At 44.2% G+C, this 20638-nt stretch overlaps 1 protein-coding gene across 1 annotated transcript; it reads left to right on the plus strand.

Moving 5' to 3' along the window:
* Positions 1 to 1088: 1088 nt before the first annotated feature.
* RAB5B (RAB5B, member RAS oncogene family) lies at positions 1089 to 20602 on the plus strand. Its single transcript, XM_004773063.3, has 6 exons — positions 1089 to 1219; positions 15101 to 15363; positions 16461 to 16612; positions 16876 to 16998; positions 17537 to 17630; positions 17957 to 20602. Exons 2-6 carry the CDS (start codon positions 15201 to 15203, stop codon positions 18070 to 18072), a joined length of 648 nt encoding a protein of 215 aa, XP_004773120.1. The 5' UTR covers positions 1089 to 1219; positions 15101 to 15200; the 3' UTR covers positions 18073 to 20602.
* Positions 20603 to 20638: the final 36 nt, after the last annotated feature.

Consider the following 20638-nt stretch of genomic DNA (forward strand, 5'->3'; position numbering starts at 1 on the left):
GAGCTCCCCTTTCACTAATCTCTCTGTGCAGGGCTACCCACCTCACCCAGTTTAGCCACTTTTATGCAACTGGGATATAGCCCCCATTTTATTGCTGGGGAAACAGAAACCTACTTCACTTTCCCCACAAACCTGAATCATCCCCTGACAACACACACAAACACACACACACACACACACACACACACACCACATACATATACATTCAAGGTGGCAATTCCAGAATTTCAGAGACTTAGGAGGGCCTTAGGAGCAGCAGTGCGGTTGGTAGTGGGCTCCAATGGGAATTCGCCTGAACACTGAATTTCCCGATAAGCTCGTCGTTTTTCTGTTTTATTGTACATCACAGTTTTCTAAAGATACTTTAATCACATTTACATACGACTCAGAATATATCAGTTGTCTGTATGAAAAATTATAATGGAGGGTGATAAAGTCTCCCCAAGCTACCACTTAACTGGAGTTGCCTCCGTCTCAACCCCACCGAAAAACATCTCAGACCACCGGCACCGGCCACCCCAAAAACTCCTGTCCTCTGAGGCCCCACAAAAAAGAGGTCGCATCGACAAGAGTGCCACTTAAAGTCCCAGGCTCTGGGTCCTTAGGTGAGATGTTTCTTTTTACGCCGTCAATTTGTCATAGAGGGCGGGGCGCCAGGGTCAGCCCCCGCCAAATCCGGGGGGAGGGGCGAAGGTCAGCCGCGGCCTTCCTAAGTCTTTCAACCCCGCCTGGCCTGCCATTCAAGTTCCGAATCTTCCCAGTACTGGTTAAAGCTTCACTTGGACCCGCCTCCATCACTCACCTGATTAGATGTTTATGAGTCAAGAGGCGGAGTCATTAGGTTGTCGAGATATTATTGGTTGACACGTACGCCTGTCACCAGCGCACCGCCCCCGTCTCAGAAAGCTTGCTCTTTAATGGCCCCCCACCTCGTCCATCTTCAGAGTTTCCTTCTCTATATTGGTCTGGGGCCCCGCCTATTCAGTCCCTCGCTCGTACTCGTTGGTGACCGCGCCGGAAGAGGCCCGCCTTTCTCCAGAAGATTGGCGGATTAGTGCACACATCGCCCACCCTTGATGGTAGGCGGGTAATCGTGCTATTGGCTGGGGCCCCCGCCCCAGGACGAGGAGGAGGAGGAGGGGCAGGAGGGTTTGGTTGAGCTGCAGCTGTTTGTCTGTTCGACACAGGCTTCGGCCCGACGGGGGAGACGGAGCCCCAGGTACTGGGCTGATGGAGCCCACAAGGGCAGGGGCGGAGGATCCCGGGAGAGGAGAGCAGGCTGGCCTGAGAGCAGAGGCGGATCTGGGCCTCAGCAAGGGATCAGAGTGGCCCACTGGAGAGGGCAGCAGGGAGCCGGGCCCCGGCAGGCCCAATGGGGGCGCTGAGGAGGGGGTCGGGCGGGCTGGGAGCCCAAAGTTGGTGAGGCCCAGGAGGCGGCCAGGCTGTGTTGTCGGGCCAGGGGCTGGCGCGAGAGGCCCGCGTCCGCGGGAGGCTGTGTGAAGGCAGAGGCAGGCCTCATTGAGCAGCGCTGAAGAGGGAGGAGCTGGGGGAAAGGGACGGGGCCACGAGTGAGGTAAGGCCATTTGCCAGGAGGTGAGGAAGGGTCAAACCTGACGCCCGGGCTGCGAGGGTAGCCGGGGCTGGGGTTCTCGAAATGTCTAATTAGAAGGGCCTGAGAAGGCTTCCGAGTTGGGTAAGGGGCATTCTCTAAAAGGAAAGTGACAATTATAAAAATAACTAGGGTGCCCCTGAGTTGAGCCGAGAGCGATTTGGGTTCATTGAGTGAGAACGGAGGCAAAAGAGGAAAACTTTACTAATCTAAAAGACTAGTTAGTTGGAGAAGTGGCAGCAGGGCCTGGTATCAGTTACGGGAGCTTCTGGGAATGCTCAAGGGTGGGCCAGAGGATCTGGGTCTTGGGGGACCCACTCTTTTGTTCTTTTAGTATTGAGATGTGGTAACCTGAAGTTTTGGGGTACTCCCGGGGTAGCTAATGAAGACAAAAGTTTAAAAAAAATTTTTTTTTCTGTGGCTGTTGAATGTTCCAAACTCGGCCCCTGCACTTTCTTTCCCTTGGTTTATGGTGCAGTCTCTGTTTCTTGTTACCAGCCTCAGCTGGGTTTGGGTTGCAGTCCTGTGAAAGAGCTAAGAAGTTGGATCTGGGGGGTGTTTGTTTCTCACTTAATAATCTGGTCTATGGTGGATACTGTATCTCTGACCTAGAAGCAGGTAATCAGTGATTTTATTATCCACATTTGAAAGGGGATTAGAGATCCCCAGCCACGATGAGATCTTCTGACGACAGTTGGTGAAACTTTTGTGGAACTTAGACTTGGGTATTTCCCAGGCAGGTAATGGTTAGGTGGAACCAAGCCTGGAAATGAGAGGTGATATCACTGAGGAAGGGATTTTAGGAAGAGTGAGAAATTCCATTCTAGAAAGTTGGCATCACCCCCTGTTCTTTGTGTACTTCTTCAGGAGCCCAGGTTTCTGTGCTGTTAAGGAAGTTGAATCAAATGCCTCAACAGTAAGGCATTTGAGGAAGGGGGTGAGTAGAGAAAAAGAAGATGGATGACTAAGGCATAGGAGTCCCCCCTCTCCCATATATATATATATATATATATATATATATATATATTTTTTTTTTTTTTTTTTTTTTTTTTTTAATTTGAGAGAGAGAGATCACAAGAAGGCAGAGAGGCAGGCGGGAGTGGGGGGAGGCAGGCTCCCTGCCCCGCAGAGAGTCTGATGCGGGAATCGATCCCAGGACCCTGAGATCGTGACCTGGGCGGAAGGCAGAGGCTTAACCCACTGAGCCACCCAGGTGCCCCTCCCTCAAATATTTTTAATGGTCTGCTGACCTCTTTAGTCCCCCATAGATTGAAGCTTATTGGATTTTCCCTTATACTTCTTCCTTTTACCTTTTTATACAAACATGTTTTATAACTACATTTCTTCTTAATTACAAAGGTAATATGTACATATTTTTAAATATTCAGGCTGTACAGAAATGTAAAAAGTGTAAACCTTCCCACATATTCCTCCCTCATTACATCCAGAAAGGTCAAAGACTAGAGACAGATCAGACTAATCTCACTTTGCTTTAGGGGATATGCCACCAAAGGCAATTCTGTTTTCATGTTCTCACCAAACTCTGGTCTCTCATTCTTTCCAATTTTCCCTTCTGGAATGACTCTCTGTTATTTAGTGTGCTCCTTTCACTGCTCATTTGTCTTCTATCAAAATCAACAAGCAGAGAGGTATATCTAGGTTATCCCTCACCTTCTTAAAATTTAACATGGAGTGTCTTCTGTCCCGACCTGTGCACTGGACATCCTAGGAAATGCCCAAATAGATGGCCAATACTTTTTCTCTTTTATGGGCAGGAAAGGAAGATTAGGTAAATCATTTGTTTGGGAGAATTATTGGATCTCTGCTAACGTGAGGAATTTGAGACCTCTATCTTCTGGTTCATGGTCTCTGCATGTTCAGATTATATCACTGACCTTTCATTAACCTAAAAGATGATGGTTCTCCTAAAGGGCCTCTGGATCTGTCTTTCTGTAGTGATGTGAGAAAACTCAAGTTTCTCTGGATTTGAAATTGTTTTCCTCTACACCTCAGTACAGTTGGGACATTTCATTCTGCCACTTTATTAATTGAATTTGTCCTTACTGGCTTTAGAAGCCTCTAGTATGCCCAGCCTTTGTACAGTGCCCTCAGAAACTTTATGTACCTCAAGCAGTCCCAGAAAAAATTGTGTGTGTGTGTGTGTTAATCGTCTCTATAGGTTTTGCCATTATTCTCTACATTCTTGTATACCTGTCCCTTTCTTATTTACTTTTTTTTTTTTTTAAGTAGGCTCCATGCCCAGCAGGGTTGAACTCAATGACCTGAGATCAAGAGTCAGATGCTTGGGTGCCTGGGTGGCTCAGTCGCTTAAGAGGCTGCCTTTGGCTCAGGTCATGATCCCAAGGTCCTAGGATGGAGTCCTGCATCGGGCTCCCTGCTCTTCGGAGAACGTGCTTCTCCCTCTCCCTCTGCCTGCCGCTCTGCCTACTTGTGCTCTCTATCTCTGTCAAAAAAAAAAAAAAGATGCTTAACCCACTGAACCATCCAGGTGCCCCTCCACCTTCCTCTTAATCAAAGCCTGACTTCAAGAAACAGTCTTACACAGATCTAGAGTTAAAAACTGTATTTGGAGAAGAGGGCTGTCTTTCTTCAAGCCATACTTGACTACAAGTCATACCTTGTAACTCTTAGTTTGCTCCGGAGTAAGGATTGCTTTTCTGTAGTTTGCTTGTTTGTATGCATTGATACAAATTTGACTTCTAAGGAGACATAGGGTAGGAGAAGCAAGGGTATAGGCTGCTCCCTAATCTTAAAGCATTTCAGATTGGAAACCAAAGTGTTAGAGAATGAACTTAAAATAAGGAAATGCAACAGCCCTCTAGGAGGAAGAATAACTTAAAACCCTACACAATACGCTTCCACTTCCTAAGAGTGTTGTAGGAAAGATTTAGTCATTGAACAGTAACTGAGCTTAGTAAGGAGCCAACCAGGTGAACAAAGTGTGTGCAGATTTCTGGGCCAGATTGTGGCTGTGGTTTAGGGGCAGTGGGTACCTTTTCAGAATGTCCTCTAGCCCTCATAGTTTTGGGTTTTTTTAACTTGCGTTTCTCAAGCTCAGGAATTAATAGAGATAATGACCCAAAGTTTTTCAGCAATTTACATCAGCTGAAAACTCAAGGCACTTTGTTTTAAGCCACCGTTGCTTCAGTCTTAGGGTGGGAGGGCTGCATATGGGGTGTGATTAGGCCATCTGAGCATAGTAACGAGTGACAGGAAAAGCAGTTAGCCCATGTGAGTTGCAACAGTACTTTGTGGGCTGGGTCCCAAGAGGGCCCTGCATCCAAGGGAGATCACAAAGAGGCCAGGGAGAGAATTGGTTTTCTGAGGACTATTAAAAACATTCCCAAATGGAACTGAGTAAGAAACTATCCAGATGACACAGGGGAGGAATAGATGAAGGAGGGAAGTAGGACTGCTTTATCCTTAATTTAGGGAACATTTAGTGAACACCTACTAGGGACCAGACATTGTGCTGTGCTCTGGAGAGTCAAAATGACATAGAAAAAATAGTTACACTTCTTGAGAAGTTCATAGTTCAGCAGAACAGACACACACAATTAACTCATGTAATATAAGGACTGTGATAAAAGTATCATCTTAATACTGTAGGACCCTAGAGGAAGCAGTGATGAATTCTGCTGGGGTGATAGGGTAATTATGCAATTTTACGGAGAAGGTGACATTTGAGCTTGGCCTTAAAAGATAAATTAGGAGTTTACTAGGCAGACAAAGTAAGGAAGGGCATTCCTATCTTTTCTAGGTCAATAATAAAGAGCTTGTACTACCATGCTGATAAGAGATAAGCATGCTTTTTACCTCTTGGGGAAATATAAGGGAGAGAGTGGGGAGAAGTGGAAGGACTCTCTCATTTTTTTTTTTTTTAAGATTTTATTTATTTGTTTGACAGAGAGAGATCACAAGTAGGCAGAGAGGCAGGCAGAGAGAGAGGAGGAAGCAGGCTCCCTGCTGAGCAGAGAGCCCGATGTGGGACTCGATCCCAGGACTCTGAGATCATGACCTGAGCCGAAGGCAGTGGCTTAACCCACTGAGCCACCCAGGCGCCCAGGACTCTGTCATTTTAAGACTGCAACTTATTAGTTAATCTTGAATCAACACAATAAAAAAGACCTGAGCCAAGTAGTAGAACTCTCAGTTCAAGATTTTAGTGTTTTGGGGTCTAAACAAAGTTGAGAGTTGAAGGTATTTACTGGCTTTTGTCCTGTCTTCCCTAATCGGTAAAGCTTTTAGATTAGTCCCAAGGTCCACAGACTCCTGTAAAAATTACCACTCTTTCCCTATTACCTTCCATTAAATTATTTCCATTTCAACTGTCCTGGCAGGGTTGGTCAAGACCTTCTAGAGAGGCATAGTGTGAGTTCTTCTGTTAGAAGAATATGGAACTGGATTCTGGTTCTCAGGGAAGGCCTACCTTGTTTTTAATCCCAAAGGAAGTACTTACCTAAACTGAATACAGGCAGAAACTAATCAGTCTAAACTCTTATTCCTGTTCTGGCATCCTCTCCAGAGCTCAGTTAAGAGTTAGCATCTCCTGCTTCCTTAAAAGGTATAGTGATACATTATTACTATCAAGAGTACATGACTAGGAGTACTTGCTAAAAGATTTAGCTGTCTGTATGATAACACCTGGCAAGTTGATTAATGTTTTTTATTTTTTTATTTTATTTTATTTTATTTTTTTAAGATTTTATTTATTTATTTGACAGAGAGAGATCACAAGTAGGCAGAGAGGCAGGCAGAGAGAGAGAGGAGGAAGCAGGCTCCGTGCTGAGCAGAGAGCCCAATGTGGGGCTCGATCCCGGGATCCTGAGATCATGACCTGAGCCGAAGGCAGCGGCTTAACCCACTGAGCCACCCAGGCGCCCCTGATTAATGTTTTTTAAAAGGTTTTATTTATTTATTCATGAGAGACAGAGAGAGGCAGAGGGAGAAGCAGGCTCCCAGAGGAGCTGGGAGTCCAAAGTGGAACTCATGACCTGAGCCAAAGGCAGGTGTTTAACCGACGGAGCCACCCAGGTGCCCCAAGTTGTTTAATATTATTTGTAATAGCTGTCTATGTGGTAATACTTGGCAAGTTGATTAATATTATGTGCTTCAGTTTCCTTACCTGTAAAATACAGAAGAGACTAGACTAGATCTCTAGACTGCCTCTTATCTGGGAAACTGACCTTTATGGGGCTGACATTTGGATGTGAGCTAGACTCCAGTGCCTATATATCTGGAAGTTAGTCTCTGTTAGTAGGTAATAGACTTCTAAAGTCTTCATAATGTGGTTGGCATAGAGACTCAAAGATGCCAAGTGGAAGGGGGCCTGAAGAATAGTTTTGCTCTAGCTGGGACCAGCAAGCTGAGAAACCTTTCCTGTTCATACTTTCCTGAGCTGCTTAGAGGTGCTGCCCATGATAAAGAACTTGCCCCTTCATCCTCTGCCTTGCCCCTCCCCGGTGGGCTAATGCCATTGTCAGCCCTCAATCAGGAGGATTCTCCCTTGTTAATGGTCATTTTTGTGGAAGTTAAATCTGATTTCTTTTTTTCTCTTACAAACTGAAAGCATTGAAGGGAAGAATAACTTCCTTGTCCTCCCCTTTTTTTTTGCCTCAGGTTTGAAGGTAATCATCACACCATTTGGCCAGGTGGCTGTGATTTCTTTTTTGTCTTTGAATGGATGCCTATTGTCAACTCTTAGCAAAAAAAAAAAAAAATCACTAGAAATCATTTGATTTTTTTTTTTTTTAAGATTTTCTTTATTTATTTGACAGAGAGAAAGTGAGAACAAGTAGGGGGAACAGCAGGCAGAAGGAGAGGAAGAAGCAGGCAGGGAGTGTGATGCGGGGCTCGATCCCAGGACCCTGGAATCATGAACTGAGCCAAGGCAGACACTTAACAGCTGAGCCACCCAGGTGCCCCAAATCATTTGAATCTTATGTATATTTCACTTCTGTACCCCTGATCTTTTGAGAGCCTGGCCATTGAGGCTTTGCATAAAAAACATGATACCCTATATACACATTGGGATTAAAGATTAAGGCACAATGATGGGCAGCCTATCAATTACTGTGAACAGGGAAGGTAAGACATTATTGAGGTGACACATTGGGGTAGGAAGTAGTTTTTTCTAATAATTCCTAATCTGTGACAACCCAAGGTTGCTTGGTAGCAAGAAAGTTTGCTGATTGTGTCTGGGCTCTGGCTTAATTTACTGTCTGGAGGGGGTGACGGATTTTGCAGTGTGAATGTGTCTGTGATTATTTCCCATCTCCACATTTCCCGTACTCCCTCCCGTTTTCCCAGGCCTAGAGCCATGTGTCTGCCTATGAGAATTCAGTCCATGCAAACTCCCATGTTTTCTTATTGTAAAGTAGGAACATTGAGGCTTAGTGTTCTGCCCCTTGGATCACATGCTTTGAAATGGGTGAAAATATGAGCAAATAATTGGGGTGCCTGGCTGGTTCAGTGGGTAGAGCATGAGTCACGATCTCTGGGGTTGTGCGCTCAAGGTCCACCTTGGATGTAGCGCTTACTTTTAAAAAAAGGGTGGGGGGGGGTGAGCGATTAAGTCAAAGAATCTAGTTAACTTTTCCTGTTGTGTCTTAGAGTATAGCATATATATGTCACCCAAAGGAAACTTGATCAGTTTATCATTCTGTAGTTTTCTTCCCCTCTCTGGGGTCATCTGTTTTCTAAAGTGTAGCATTATGATGGCCTATCTTTTGTTATGAAACCATGTATAGGAAGTGCCACATAAATATGTTTTAAAAAATAATTCCTCAGGGCCCCTCCGTGGCTCAGTGGGTTAAGCCTCTGCCTTCGGCCTAGGTCATGATCTCAGGGTCTTGGGATCGAGCCTCCTGCTGAGCAGAGAGCCTGCTTCTCTCTCTCTCTCTCTCTCTCTCTCTCTCTTGGGATCGAGCCTCCTGCTGAGCAGAGAGCCTGCTTCTCTCTCTCTCTCTCTCTCTGCCTCTCTGCCTACTTGTGATCTGTCAAATAAATAAATAAAATCTTTAAAAATAATAATAATAATTCCTCACAGATTCTGAGATACTCTAAGAGAAAAAAATTTCCTAAATGTACTCAGAACTTTGGAATTGAATTCAGTTCTATTCTTTGCTACTTTTTCTTACTCAACTCCCTCCACAAAGATCCTTACAGATAAGGAAACAGAAAGGCAAAGGGGGTAAGGAGCCTAAGATCACAGTGGCATATAACCGGCAAAGCAGAGAATAAAACTCAACCTAGCTTGATTCCAAAGCCCTTCCCAACACCACACAGGACTGCCCCTGTCTAGTTTGGCTTCCCATTTTCATAATTGCATCATAACTTTAGTAGCAGGGTTGGAGAATCCTCTGACCCCTGGAGAGCTATATATTCAGCCCTCAGCTTAATTTCATCTAGAAATGCTGTAGTAACCATAGGCTATACCCTACCCCAAAACTAGACTTTTTCCCACCCTTATTAACCCATCTTTCATTGTCACTTCATCTTTCATCGTCACTCTCCAAAGCAGTGTTTTTTAAACTTTTTTTTTATCATGACTCATAATAAAACATTTCATATCATAATTCAGTGTGTACATAAAGTGAAACATTTTCACAGAGTGATTCTTACTATTTGCAGTAGACTTGTTATTTTTTTTTCTGTTTCTTTGCTTTTTCCCCCACATACGTTCCACCAAGTGATTTCAAGGTAACTGTTGGTTTACAGTTCACAGTTTGAGAATGAAAAGAGCTAAAGAACTGTGTGACTAGTGGTTAAGAACCTAATTAAGGGGTGCCTGAGTGGCTCAGTTAAGCTTCCCACTCTTGATTTCAGCTTAGGTTGTGATCTCGGCTTTGTAGGATCGGGCCTGTGTTGGGAGTTGCTTGAGATTCTCTCTCTCTCTCTCCCTGCCCCTCCCTTGCTCCAATGTGCACACCCACGTGCTCTCTCTCAAATAAATAAATCTAAAGGAATAAATAAATAACCTATTTTTTTTTAAGATTATTTGACAGAGGTCACAAGTAGGCAGAGAGGCAGGCGGAGAGAGGAGGAAGCAGGCTCCCTGCCAAGCAGAGAGCCTGATTTGGGGCTCGATCCCAGGACCCTGAGATCATGACCTGAGCTGAAGGCAGAGGCTTAACCCACTGAGCCACCCAGGTGCCCCTAAAATAACCTATTTAACTGATTCTTGCAGTACTGATTCCCAGAATTTAGGATTTTGTGGGCCAACTAATTTATTTTTTTGTTAAAGGTTATATTTAGGGTACCTGGGTGGCTCAGTCCCTTGAGTGTCTGCCTTTAGTTCAGGTTGTGATCTCAGGGTCCAGGGATCTGGTCCCACATTTTGAGAATGAAAGCTAAAGAACTTTAACTAGTGGTTAGGAACCGAATTAAGGGGGGGGACACCTTGGTGTCTCAGTTGGTTAAGCTTTCCACTCTTGATTTCAGCTCAGGCTATGATCTCAGCTTTGTAGAATCCAGCCTGTGTTGAGCTCCCCACTCAGTTGGGAGTCTGCTTCTTCCTCTGCCCCTGCCCACTCTTGCTCATGCTCCCTCTCTCTCACAAATTTGAATAAATGAAATCTTTTTAAAAATAAAGATTTTATTCATTTATTTGAGAGAGAGCAAGAGAGAGCAGGAGCAGTGGGGAGAGGGAGAAACAGGCTTCCCACTCAATCTCAGAACCCCGGTAGCATGACTTGAGCTGAAGGCAGACACTTAACCGACTGAGCCACCCAAGTGCCCTAATCTTTTTTTTTTTTTTTTTTTTAAGATTATTTATTTATTTATTTATTTGAGAGGCGGGGAGAGAGAGAGGAAAAAAAAATACAAGCTGGGGAGGGGCAAAGGGAGAAGCAGACTCCCTGCTGAGCAGGGAGCCCGACACAGGCTCAGAACCAAATCCTTGGGACCACACAACCTGAGCCAAAAGCAGAGGTTTAACCAACTGAGTTACCCAGGTGCCCATGGACCAGCTAATTTAAATTTGAGAGTTTTTGCTTTCCCATAATATATGGGTATTTAGAAAGCTTACTACTGCCTATCAACACCATTATTTTTTAAAGCATTAAAAATTATTTAGAAAGCTTTTAAATACATTTCCTAAAAAAAATTAAAAATGCGTATTTACTGTTTTAAAAAAAAATTGTTTAGGGGCATCTTAGGTGGGTCAGTTAAGGGACTTCCTCAGGTCATGATCCTGGAGTCCCAGAATCAAGTCCCACATTGGGCTCCCTGCTCAGCTGGGAATCTGCTGCTCCCTCTGACCACTTCCACCCCCCTCCCCACAACTGCCAACCCATGTTCTCTCTCTCCCTCTCTCAAATAAAATCTTAAAATAAATGAATAAATTAAATAAATAAAAATTGTGTAGAACGAAAAAAACTGAGTCCTTCACTTACTACCCTTCTCAGTCCCACTCTTCTCAGAAGTAACCACTGTTAACAGATGAGTATGGATCCTTCCATACTGTTTTCTTTCTTTCTCTTTCTTTTTTTTTTTTTAGAGATTTTATTTATTTATTTGACAGACAGAGATCACAAGTAGGCAGAGAGGCAGGCAGAGAGAGAGAGAAGGAAGCAGGCTCCCTGCTGAGCAGAGATCCTGGGACCCTGGAATCATGACCTGAGCTGAAGGCAGAGGCTTTAACCCACTAAGCCACCCAGGCACCTCTCCATACTGTTTTGTTTTGTTTTGTTTTTAAGATTTTATTTATTTATTTGACAGAGAGAAATCACAAGCAGGCAGAGAGAGGGGGAAGCTCCCTGCTGAGCAAAGAGCCCGATGGCGGGGCTCGATCCCAGGACCCTGGGATCATGACCTGAGATGAAGGCAGAGGCTATAACCCACTGAGCCACCCAGGCGTCCCTCCATTCTGTTTTCTATGCAGAATTTGGTATTACGGAAATAGAAGCTAACAGGAGCTAACCATATGTTTTGTTCTACAATCTTTTTGTTTTGTTTTGTTTTGTTTAAGATTTATTTATTTATTTGAGAGGGAGAGAATCTCAAGCAGGCTCCACACTGAGTTGGCACCCCAAGATCACCAACCCAGCCAAAATCAAGAGTCAGGCACTTAACCAACTGAGCCATCCAGGTGCTGGCCTCTCTATATCTTTTTTTAAAAATAGGTCTCAGAGATTTTTCCATATAATATATATATTTCCCTTTGAGAATTAATACTAAGTAAGTAAGAAGTTAGGGATGCCTTGGTGGCTCAGTCTGTTAAGCATTGGTCTTCAGCTCAGGTCATAATCCCAGGGTCCTGAGATGGAGTCCCACATCGGGCTCCTTGCTCAGCAGGGAGCCTACTTCTCTACCTGCTGCTCCCCCTGCTTGTGCTGTCTCTCTGACAAATGAAATCTTTAAAAAAAAAAAAAAAGAAGTTAGAAATCTTATTATAAAGAATATTCTTTTAACTTAGATAAATTGAGGGGCATCTGGGTAACCAACTCTTGATCTTAACTTAGGTGTTGATCTCAGTGTCCTGGGTTCAAAGCCCTGTGTTGGCTCCATGCTGGATGTGGAACCTACTGAAAAATTTTTTTTCTTGATTAAATTTAGTTTTTTATGAAAAATTTGCTGTATTTCTCTTACTTTTTTTATCATTTCATCAGAAATCACTGAAAACTTCAGAAAATAGCCTGTGTATTTCTGGATTCTTAGGACTTGCTGGCATGAGATATATAAAATACCTAGTAGAATCAGAGTAATTTCTTATATTCCTCTGTCTTAAGTTTACTTTGGGACTTTTCTGAGGTCTTGCTTCTCTCTCATTTCCCTGTGTACTTCCTCTTTACACTTGTTTTTTCTGTGTTTTTTCTCTACTTCTTATAAAGCTTACCGTTTAGGAATATATTAGTTAAAATTAATATTGAGATATATTTTAGTATATTAAGTTGATCTTTTCTGTGAATCAGGGCCACTAACTAACAATATTTATTTTTTAACACTATGCTAAACACATCTTTTCCTTAATCTTTACTGCTACTCTATGAGGTAGGTATTTTTTCTGTTTTATAAAGGTGGAAGGCAAGGCTCTGAAATTTCTTGATGTCATTAATAATGATTAGTAGCTTAATGTTCATTGAACTCTTGCCAAATACTTCAGTTATTTCTATTATTTAATTCTCACAACAGCCTTCTGAAGTGAGTGCTCATAAGGCTATTATCCTATTTTACAGATGCAGTGAATGCACAAATAGATTTAGTAACTTGCCCAAAGCTTCACAGCTAGTAAGCAGAACCGTAAAATAAATCCAGGGAATTGGACTTCACAGTCTTTGTTCCTCTGCACTGGCTCCTGTATGATTTTTTCTGTTTTCCTGTCTTTACTATCTTTCCTAGCTTTACTAGAGTTGCAGATTGTTACTAGAATCAACCTTGGAGAAAGAAAAGATTAATTGGAACAAAGTATAACCCAAGCAAAGCTTAGATTTTAGACAGAGGTTTTGTATGCGCTGATCATGCTCACTCCTTTGATGTCATAGTTCCCTTCCCCTCAGAGTCAGAATGGTGAAATATATTCAGGTTCGGATGATTAGACTCTCAAAGTCTCAACCTCTCTCTGTCTCTTCCTCCACCACCAGCTTTCCAAGCCTCTTGAAAGGTAAAGGTAAAGAAGTTCAGTTTATTTTCATCAAATGTTTATTGCTTGAATTACCCTTACGGGGCGTCTGGGTGGCTCAGACCTAACCTAACCTAACCTAACCTAACCCGTTGGTTAGGCATCTGAGTCTTGATTTTGGCTCCGGTTGTGATTTCAGGGTCCTGGGATCAAGCCCCATGTCCACCTCTGCACTCAGCGCAGAGTCTGCTTAAGATTCTCTCTCCCAGGACGCCTGGGTGGCTCAGTTGGTTGGACGACTGCCTTCGGCTCAGGTCATGATCCTGGAGTCCCGGGATCGAGTCCCGCATCAGACTCCCAGCTCCACGGGGAGTCTGCTTCTCTCTCTGACCTTCTCCTCGTTCATGCTCTCTTTCACTGTCTCTCTCTCAAGTAAATAAATAAAATCTTTAAAAAATAAATAAATAAATAAATAAATAAATAAAAGATTCTCTCTCCCTTTCCCTCTGCCCATCCAAACCCTGCCCCCCCCAAAATAAATAATAAAAAAAAATTTTTTTTTTTTAAAAAACAGAAAGAAAAAACTTATCCCTATATCATCCTCTGGAGACTCCTGTGTGTGTTTAGAAGGTACACCCTCTTTCTTTGCCTCTAATACGGAGGGCTGCAGCTGTTAGGCCCTTTTAATGTGGGGTTATCTAATCCCCAGGCACCAGGAAGACAGCTGCAAATTGAGAGTAGGTGAGGCCTACAGATTTTTCAATTTGATATATTCTCAGACTTGGAGAGGTGGCAGGAGCAAAGTGAAAGAGTTGGTGCTGAATGTGGTCTGTTGGATGTCTGTCTTCTGGCAAATGGACTCTGGTTAGAGTTTCAGAAATGTCAAGAGGATTACTGGATTGTATGAAGGATATGGAACCAGAGGAACCCCTCTGCTCTTAGGGAGGGTGACTCATCCCACACCCCTAGAATAAATCTTTCATTTTGAAAGCTAGAAAAAAGATGGGAGCCAGGGGGAAGGCCAGTACCAGGATACTGGGGATCTAGGGTACATGGTGCATTTGGGGGATGCCTGGGTAGCTCAGTTAAGCATCTCACTCTTGATTTCAGCACAGGTCATGACCTCAGGGTTGGGAGCTGGAGCCCTCCTTAGGCTCCATGCTGGGCTTGAAGCCTGCTTAAGATTTTCTCTCCTTCCTCCTCTGCCCCTCTCCCCCCTGAAAAAGGAAACAAGAAGTCTCAAAAGTTGATCAGTTTGCTGTTTTTTGAAGACCTGGGGTGAGCATCTGGCTCTTGGTTTTGGCTCAGTTCATGATCCCATGACAGGGGTCATGGGATCGACCCCTGTGCCCTGCTCCAGGTTCACTCCCTCCTCCCACTTGTGTTCTTTCTCTCTCAAATAAATAAATCTTAAAAAAAAAAAAAATGACCTGGTGGGGAATAAATGGGAAATAAATGTATTTCACACAGTTTTCAGTCTCTCCATATCAGCTCCCTTGGCAAATGAGAATTATGTTGTATGGCAAACTCCACTTCAGATGCAATTATTTTGTTTTTTAAGATTTTATTTATTTATTTATTTATTTGAGAGAGAGAGAGAATCTGAGCAGGGAGCCTGCCACAGGGTCTGATCCCAGCACCCTGGTATTGTGACCTAAGCCGAAGATAGATGTTTAACCAAATGAGACACCCAGGCACCCCTAGGCGCAATTCTTATTTTATTGCTCCCCGTTATTACCACTGAGTGTCAGCTGCCTGGGACCCTCTCAGTGGGATAACCTTTTAATGGTGGATGATTTTAATTGTTAAGTCCTCATAAGAGCAAAGAAATGAAGAGATTTATCTTTTTTCTAAAATTGATTGCAGCTGCAATGTCCTTGTGTTTAATTTTACCCACTTTTTTCTTGCAGGACTTTTGAAGCCTGAAGTCCCCTCCCCTTTCCCCTTCCCCCCTTTGCCGCTTTGTGGCATCCCCCTCCCTCCACCCTTTCCCATTCTCATAATCTAGCCATGACTAGCAGAAGCACAGCCAGGCCCAATGGGCAGCCCCAGGCCAGCAAAATATGCCAGTTCAAATTGGTCCTGCTGGGTGAATCTGCAGTGGGGAAGTCTAGCCTGGTATTACGTTTTGTCAAAGGGCAGTTCCATGAGTACCAAGAAAGCACCATTGGAGGTGAGTACCTCAGGGAAAGAAGAAGGACAATGTTGAAGGGAGATGTAGGGACCTGACTATGGAGCTGGCCTTTTTAGCTGCTTGGAATGGAAATCCTTTATAAAGCAGGAAAAAAAACCTGCCATAATGCCAAAAGGAAGGTGTATGTTTGCCCCTTGCTTCCTAGAAAAAAAATTAGAAAGGTTGATTGCACACCTAGAAAATCACTCATTTTTTAAATCTCAGTTTGTCGTCTTCCCATGTTTTTCTTAAGTCATTTGAAGTTCAGTTGAGTGTCACCTTGAGCAGGGTTGGTTTGGAACAGTGATTCATAATAACAGATGTGTATCAAAATCACTTGGAGAACATTTTCATCCTGACATGCTTGGGCCCTACTCTAGATGTACTGATTAGTATTGGAAATAGAGTGAGGTTGGTGGAGGTATAGACAGGTGTGTTGGGAAAAGTTCCTTAGATGATTCTGATAAACATACCTGGTAAAAGAGAGGCTGGAACTAAATACAAAAGATAAAAGGCATCTGCCTTTCCCATCTTTACTACCTTCTACCTTCTGCTACCCCCAAAATAGGGCCCTAGTTCAGTAAAAGATCTTTTATGAGAACTCCCATGTTAACTCCTTCCCTGCTTTTACTAGTCACCTTGGAAATGTGGTGTTCTTGGACCAGCAGAAGATATATAAAAAAGTAACAGCCAAATAATATTGATAACTATGGGATCTGCCATCAGGCTGTAAAGTCTTCTAACTAATTATTAATGTGACCTTTATCTGAAGCCTATTTTCTGTCATCATCTCTTATTCCTCTATTTTGGTTAGAAGTGAGATGACTGGTATTGTCAGTTCTTCTCTCTAATCTTCATAGTTTGTGTGTCCTCATTCCTTAGGCAGAGAAGCTTCTGGCAGGAGGGTCTTAGCCGAAGGCAGTCTTAATCCTGGTTCTAGGACCTCTACACAAGGAGGGGAATGTAAAACCTTTTCCTTAGCTCAATGACCTGGGTGGTGATTGGTCTTAGAGAATGGAGATATTGTGAAGGGGGCTGGGATTTTCCCATTGATCCTCCAACTTACAACTTCTTCCCCTCCATTCTCTCATCCGTAGCGGCCTTCCTCACCCAGTCTGTTTGTCTAGATGACACAACAGTCAAGTTTGAGATCTGGGACACAGCTGGGCAGGAACGATACCATAGCTTGGCCCCCATGTACTACAGAGGTGCCCAAGCTGCCATTGTGGTTTATGACATTACTAATCAGGTAAGTGGGCTGAGAAGATTCTCCTGCTTTTATTTATAGGAATTAAATTAGGTGGGGAAGAGAAAACCAGGTCTTAGCAAAATAAAAATATAAATTGTACTTCCAAGTGCTGGTGAGACTGAGGTAATGAAGTATCAGACACAAGTGGTTTCAGTGAAGGAAGGCTGTCTAGGAGAGGTGAGTTTTGAGACTGGGTTTTGAAGATGATGGGCCTGGATTGGCAGTCTTTCCGGCCAACCTTTCTCTTCCTCATGTTTTTCTAGGAAACCTTCGCCCGAGCAAAGACATGGGTAAAGGAACTACAGCGACAGGCCAGTCCTAGCATCGTTATTGCCCTGGCGGGGAACAAAGCTGACCTGGCCAATAAGCGCATGGTGGAGTATGAAGTAAGATGGCCTGGAGAATCCCTCTGTAACACGCTCCCTCGGTGCTTGGGACCTTTCTTCCATAAACCTGCCCTGAGGACATTTATCATCTCATTTCCCAGTTCCACACCAAGTTAAATACAGCAACACTGTGACCCTAATGACAGCCAGGAGATTTTAGAGGAGACAGAAGTAAATTCCAGAGCAGAGGGGTAGGGAAGTACCAGGTATGGGGATACCAGTGTGAAAACGGGAAAGAGGGAACAGTTGAATTTGAGGAAAGGGACTATTCAAGTGTCACAGCCTAAAAGCCCCCAACCAACTTACATTCCTCATGATTAAGATTCCTGGCACCTGCTGGTTGGATTAAGCTGTCTAGACCACCAGTTATCCTTAAGGGAGTTGTCACCAAAATATGGGTCCAGGGCCAGCTGGCTCAGAGGGGCAGTTAAAGTGAGGGAACCTAGGATATTGCCTAGCTCTGGTGCTACATGGGAGTGGAAAGGCAATACTTGTTCCTACCCTACATTCTGAGTACCAGTATACCCACTCCTTGCAGGAGGCCCAAGCATATGCAGATGACAACAGCTTATTGTTTATGGAGACTTCAGCCAAGACAGCTATGAACGTGAATGATCTCTTCCTGGCAATAGGTAAGGTCAGAACAACCTGGGGTCTTCGTCTTCGTCCCTTGCCTCTAGACAAGATCACTAACCCAAGTCATAAAGATGGAGGGGAGTGTCTCCTCTTGTGAAAACTTTAGGTATAGAAATATCTTAACTTTCCATTATGACCTCAATCCTTTGGCTGCAGCTTTAGCCACCCCCCCCCATCTTCCACATAGTTACAGGTGAACCTTACCCTCTTCAAAACATTCTCTTAATCTTCCATATTTCCCCCTTCCCCATCCCCCACCCATAGTCCTTTGGAGGGATGACTAAAATCTACCATACTTTTTTCCTTCTCTTTTTATCTCTAGCTAAGAAGTTGCCAAAGAGTGAACCCCAGAATCTGGGGGCTGCAGCAGGCCGAAGCCGGGGTGTGGATCTTCATGAACAGTCCCAGCAGAACAAGAGCCAGTGTTGTAGCAACTGAGGGGGTGGCTAGCAGCAAACAAGTATGGAGCTAGCACGAGAGCTAAGAAATAACCTCCATCCCCACCCCTCAGCACACAGCCCCTACGGTAACAGCACACTGAGCCCTGGCTCCCAAGGGCTGCCTCCTGACAGCTCCGTCATGGCACTTTTTAACGCTTCAGCAACCAACACCAGGCAGCTGTTGCCACTGGCCTCCTTACCCCTACTCTGGGGCTTAGGGGTCAGATCCCCCAGGACTTACCTTCCAAAACAAACTTTCTTCACTTTGTATTATAGGTGCAAGACAGAGACCTACTTATCTTTCCTCCTCCTCCTCATTTTTTCAGAAAACATTTTTTCGTCTTTGCCCTTTCCCTTTCTGCTTTTGGTCAGTCCCTGTTCTTGATCCCCTTTTCCTCCTCTTCCCAGGATGGAGAAGGTGATGAACCCAGGAACTGAGGAAGGAGATTTCCAGTTCAGTCACATTAAGGGCCCTGGGGGGAGAATAAGGCTCAGAGCAGGAGGGAGTAAGGAAACAGTTCCTTTTTTGGGAGAGGGGGGTTGGAGTTTCTCATATGAAAACACTGCAGTCTCCACGAGTTGTCCTTGTGGAGGGTGTTTATAGGTAGAGGTGAGAAAATGGAAGGCAAGCTCTTGGGTACCTAATAGGAGTTGTGTTAGTTAACTGGGCAGAGGTGGAGGAGGTGGAGATGTAGTGTCACCTGTGGCTCTGGAACTGTTCTAAGGCCTAACTACCCCCTCACCCAGCCTCTTAGGTAGCTCCTCCCCCATAGTGGGGGAGACTCTGGACCCCAGAGTCCTCCAAAGAATCTTCACTGGTTGCCTGCATCTTTGGCTCTGCTGTGATCTAATTAGGGGAGGGACCAGTTTCTGATACCCATCCTCTGATTTATACATATGCATTTCCCCCCACCCCCGGCCTTTAGATGGCCTCAGCCCCAGCCACAATATTCCCCTGCAGTTTGCACTTTAATTGGTGGTAGTTCAGTTGGGATACTTGTTTTATGGGGGTTTTGATTGATTTACCTGCCCTCTCACCTTTTAATTAAATGGAACCCAAGGTAGTATATATATGAGGTTTTGGGAGGGGCTGTAGAGAACAGGACCAGTGGCAGCTACTTAAGCCCTGTCTCCACTGCTTGCTTCCTCCAACTCTGATTCTTAACCTATATTCTTGCCAACCTAGCTCTCGAGTATAGGTTTGCCTTTCCTGGGGAATTAACTGAGCAACTGGAGAGCGGTCTCAGGATAGCCTAGGCCATGGTATGGGAGTAAAGAGGGGTCAGGCAAGAGGGAGGAGTTTTCTGTCCTTTCCCAAGGTTCATGTTCAATGATCCATCCATTACCATGTCTTTTCTACTTCCCTGTAAATAGATATGATCTTTATTCTCACTGTACAGTCTGTTCTGTCCTCCACCTCCTATCAGGACCTATATCTTTTTCCCTTTGTTAGTATGTTTGGTTTAGTCCCTACATCCTTATCCTTATACCCACCCCCAGCCAGTGGTTTAATCCACATACCACTAGGGGCTAATACCACAGAGGCCTACTTGTTGGCCCCCTCATACTGTAACACCTGTTCCTGTGGATAGGGAACAACTGGCACTGAAGGTCCGTCACAGCTGTCTCACATCACCAGGGAACGTGGGTCCTTTCTAAATCTCTAGCCACTCCTCGCATCCCTCATCAGGTATTTTAGGATGTCTTTGGAAAGTCATCAAGGCAAGAGAGAACTCTAAACTCCTTGTTCCAACCCAGAGTTTTGGGAGAATTGGGGGAAGTAAGATAGGAAAGGTCACAGTGACCTAGGATTGGAACCTTTCTACCCTTTGATTTGCAGACTGCCTTCTGTCCCAGAGCAGCTGAAAAATCCTTGGAGCTGAGACTCTGAAGGACCCAGCTTAGGTTCTTCCACTTAGGACTCATTTCCCTTCCTTTTCCAGGGGCAGCCTTAGTTCCCGTGGCCCTGAAACACACATACATTTTCCCTTTCCTTTCCCAGCACCCACCAGCCTCCCAAAGCACCCAGTGCGTCCTTATAAGTGGAAGAACTAGGATAGCTCTCTTAGATTCCTTAGAAATGAAGGTTTTTTGGGTTTTTTGTTTGTTTGTTTGTTTCTCTCTGCATCTTTCCCCATGGAACAGGAGTGAAGTGTTTCATTGCCTTGGGGCTGGGAAACCATTTCTCCAGGCTTCTCCCCTCCACAGCCCCCTGTGGAACAGGATTGGCCTTAGCTTCTGGGCCTATCTGCTGCCTTCCTTCTATTTCCTACTAGCTCCTCTGCTTTCCTTTGAGCTCTCTTGGGCTTGGGGATCTTAGTTTTTTATTTCCCAGCTCTTCATTTTTTTTCTTCTGATCAGTTCTTTTGGGGGTGGGGTATCCTTTTCTTTTCTTCTAAGAAAGCATTTGCCTTTTTCCCCTTTTCTTCCTCTCCCAACATAACAATCGTGGTAACAGAATGCGACTGCTGATTTACCGATGTATTTAATGTAAGTAAAAAAGGAAAAAAAAAAAGAAAAGAAAAGTGTATTGGAGTGTTGCTTCTTTTTTTCTTTCTCTTTTT

This window comes from Mustela putorius, unplaced genomic scaffold, assembly GCF_011764305.1.
Source record: "Mustela putorius furo isolate JIRA1106 unplaced genomic scaffold, ASM1176430v1.1 tig00003988_pilon_pilon_pilon, whole genome shotgun sequence".
NCBI lineage: Eukaryota > Metazoa > Chordata > Mammalia > Carnivora > Mustelidae > Mustela > Mustela putorius.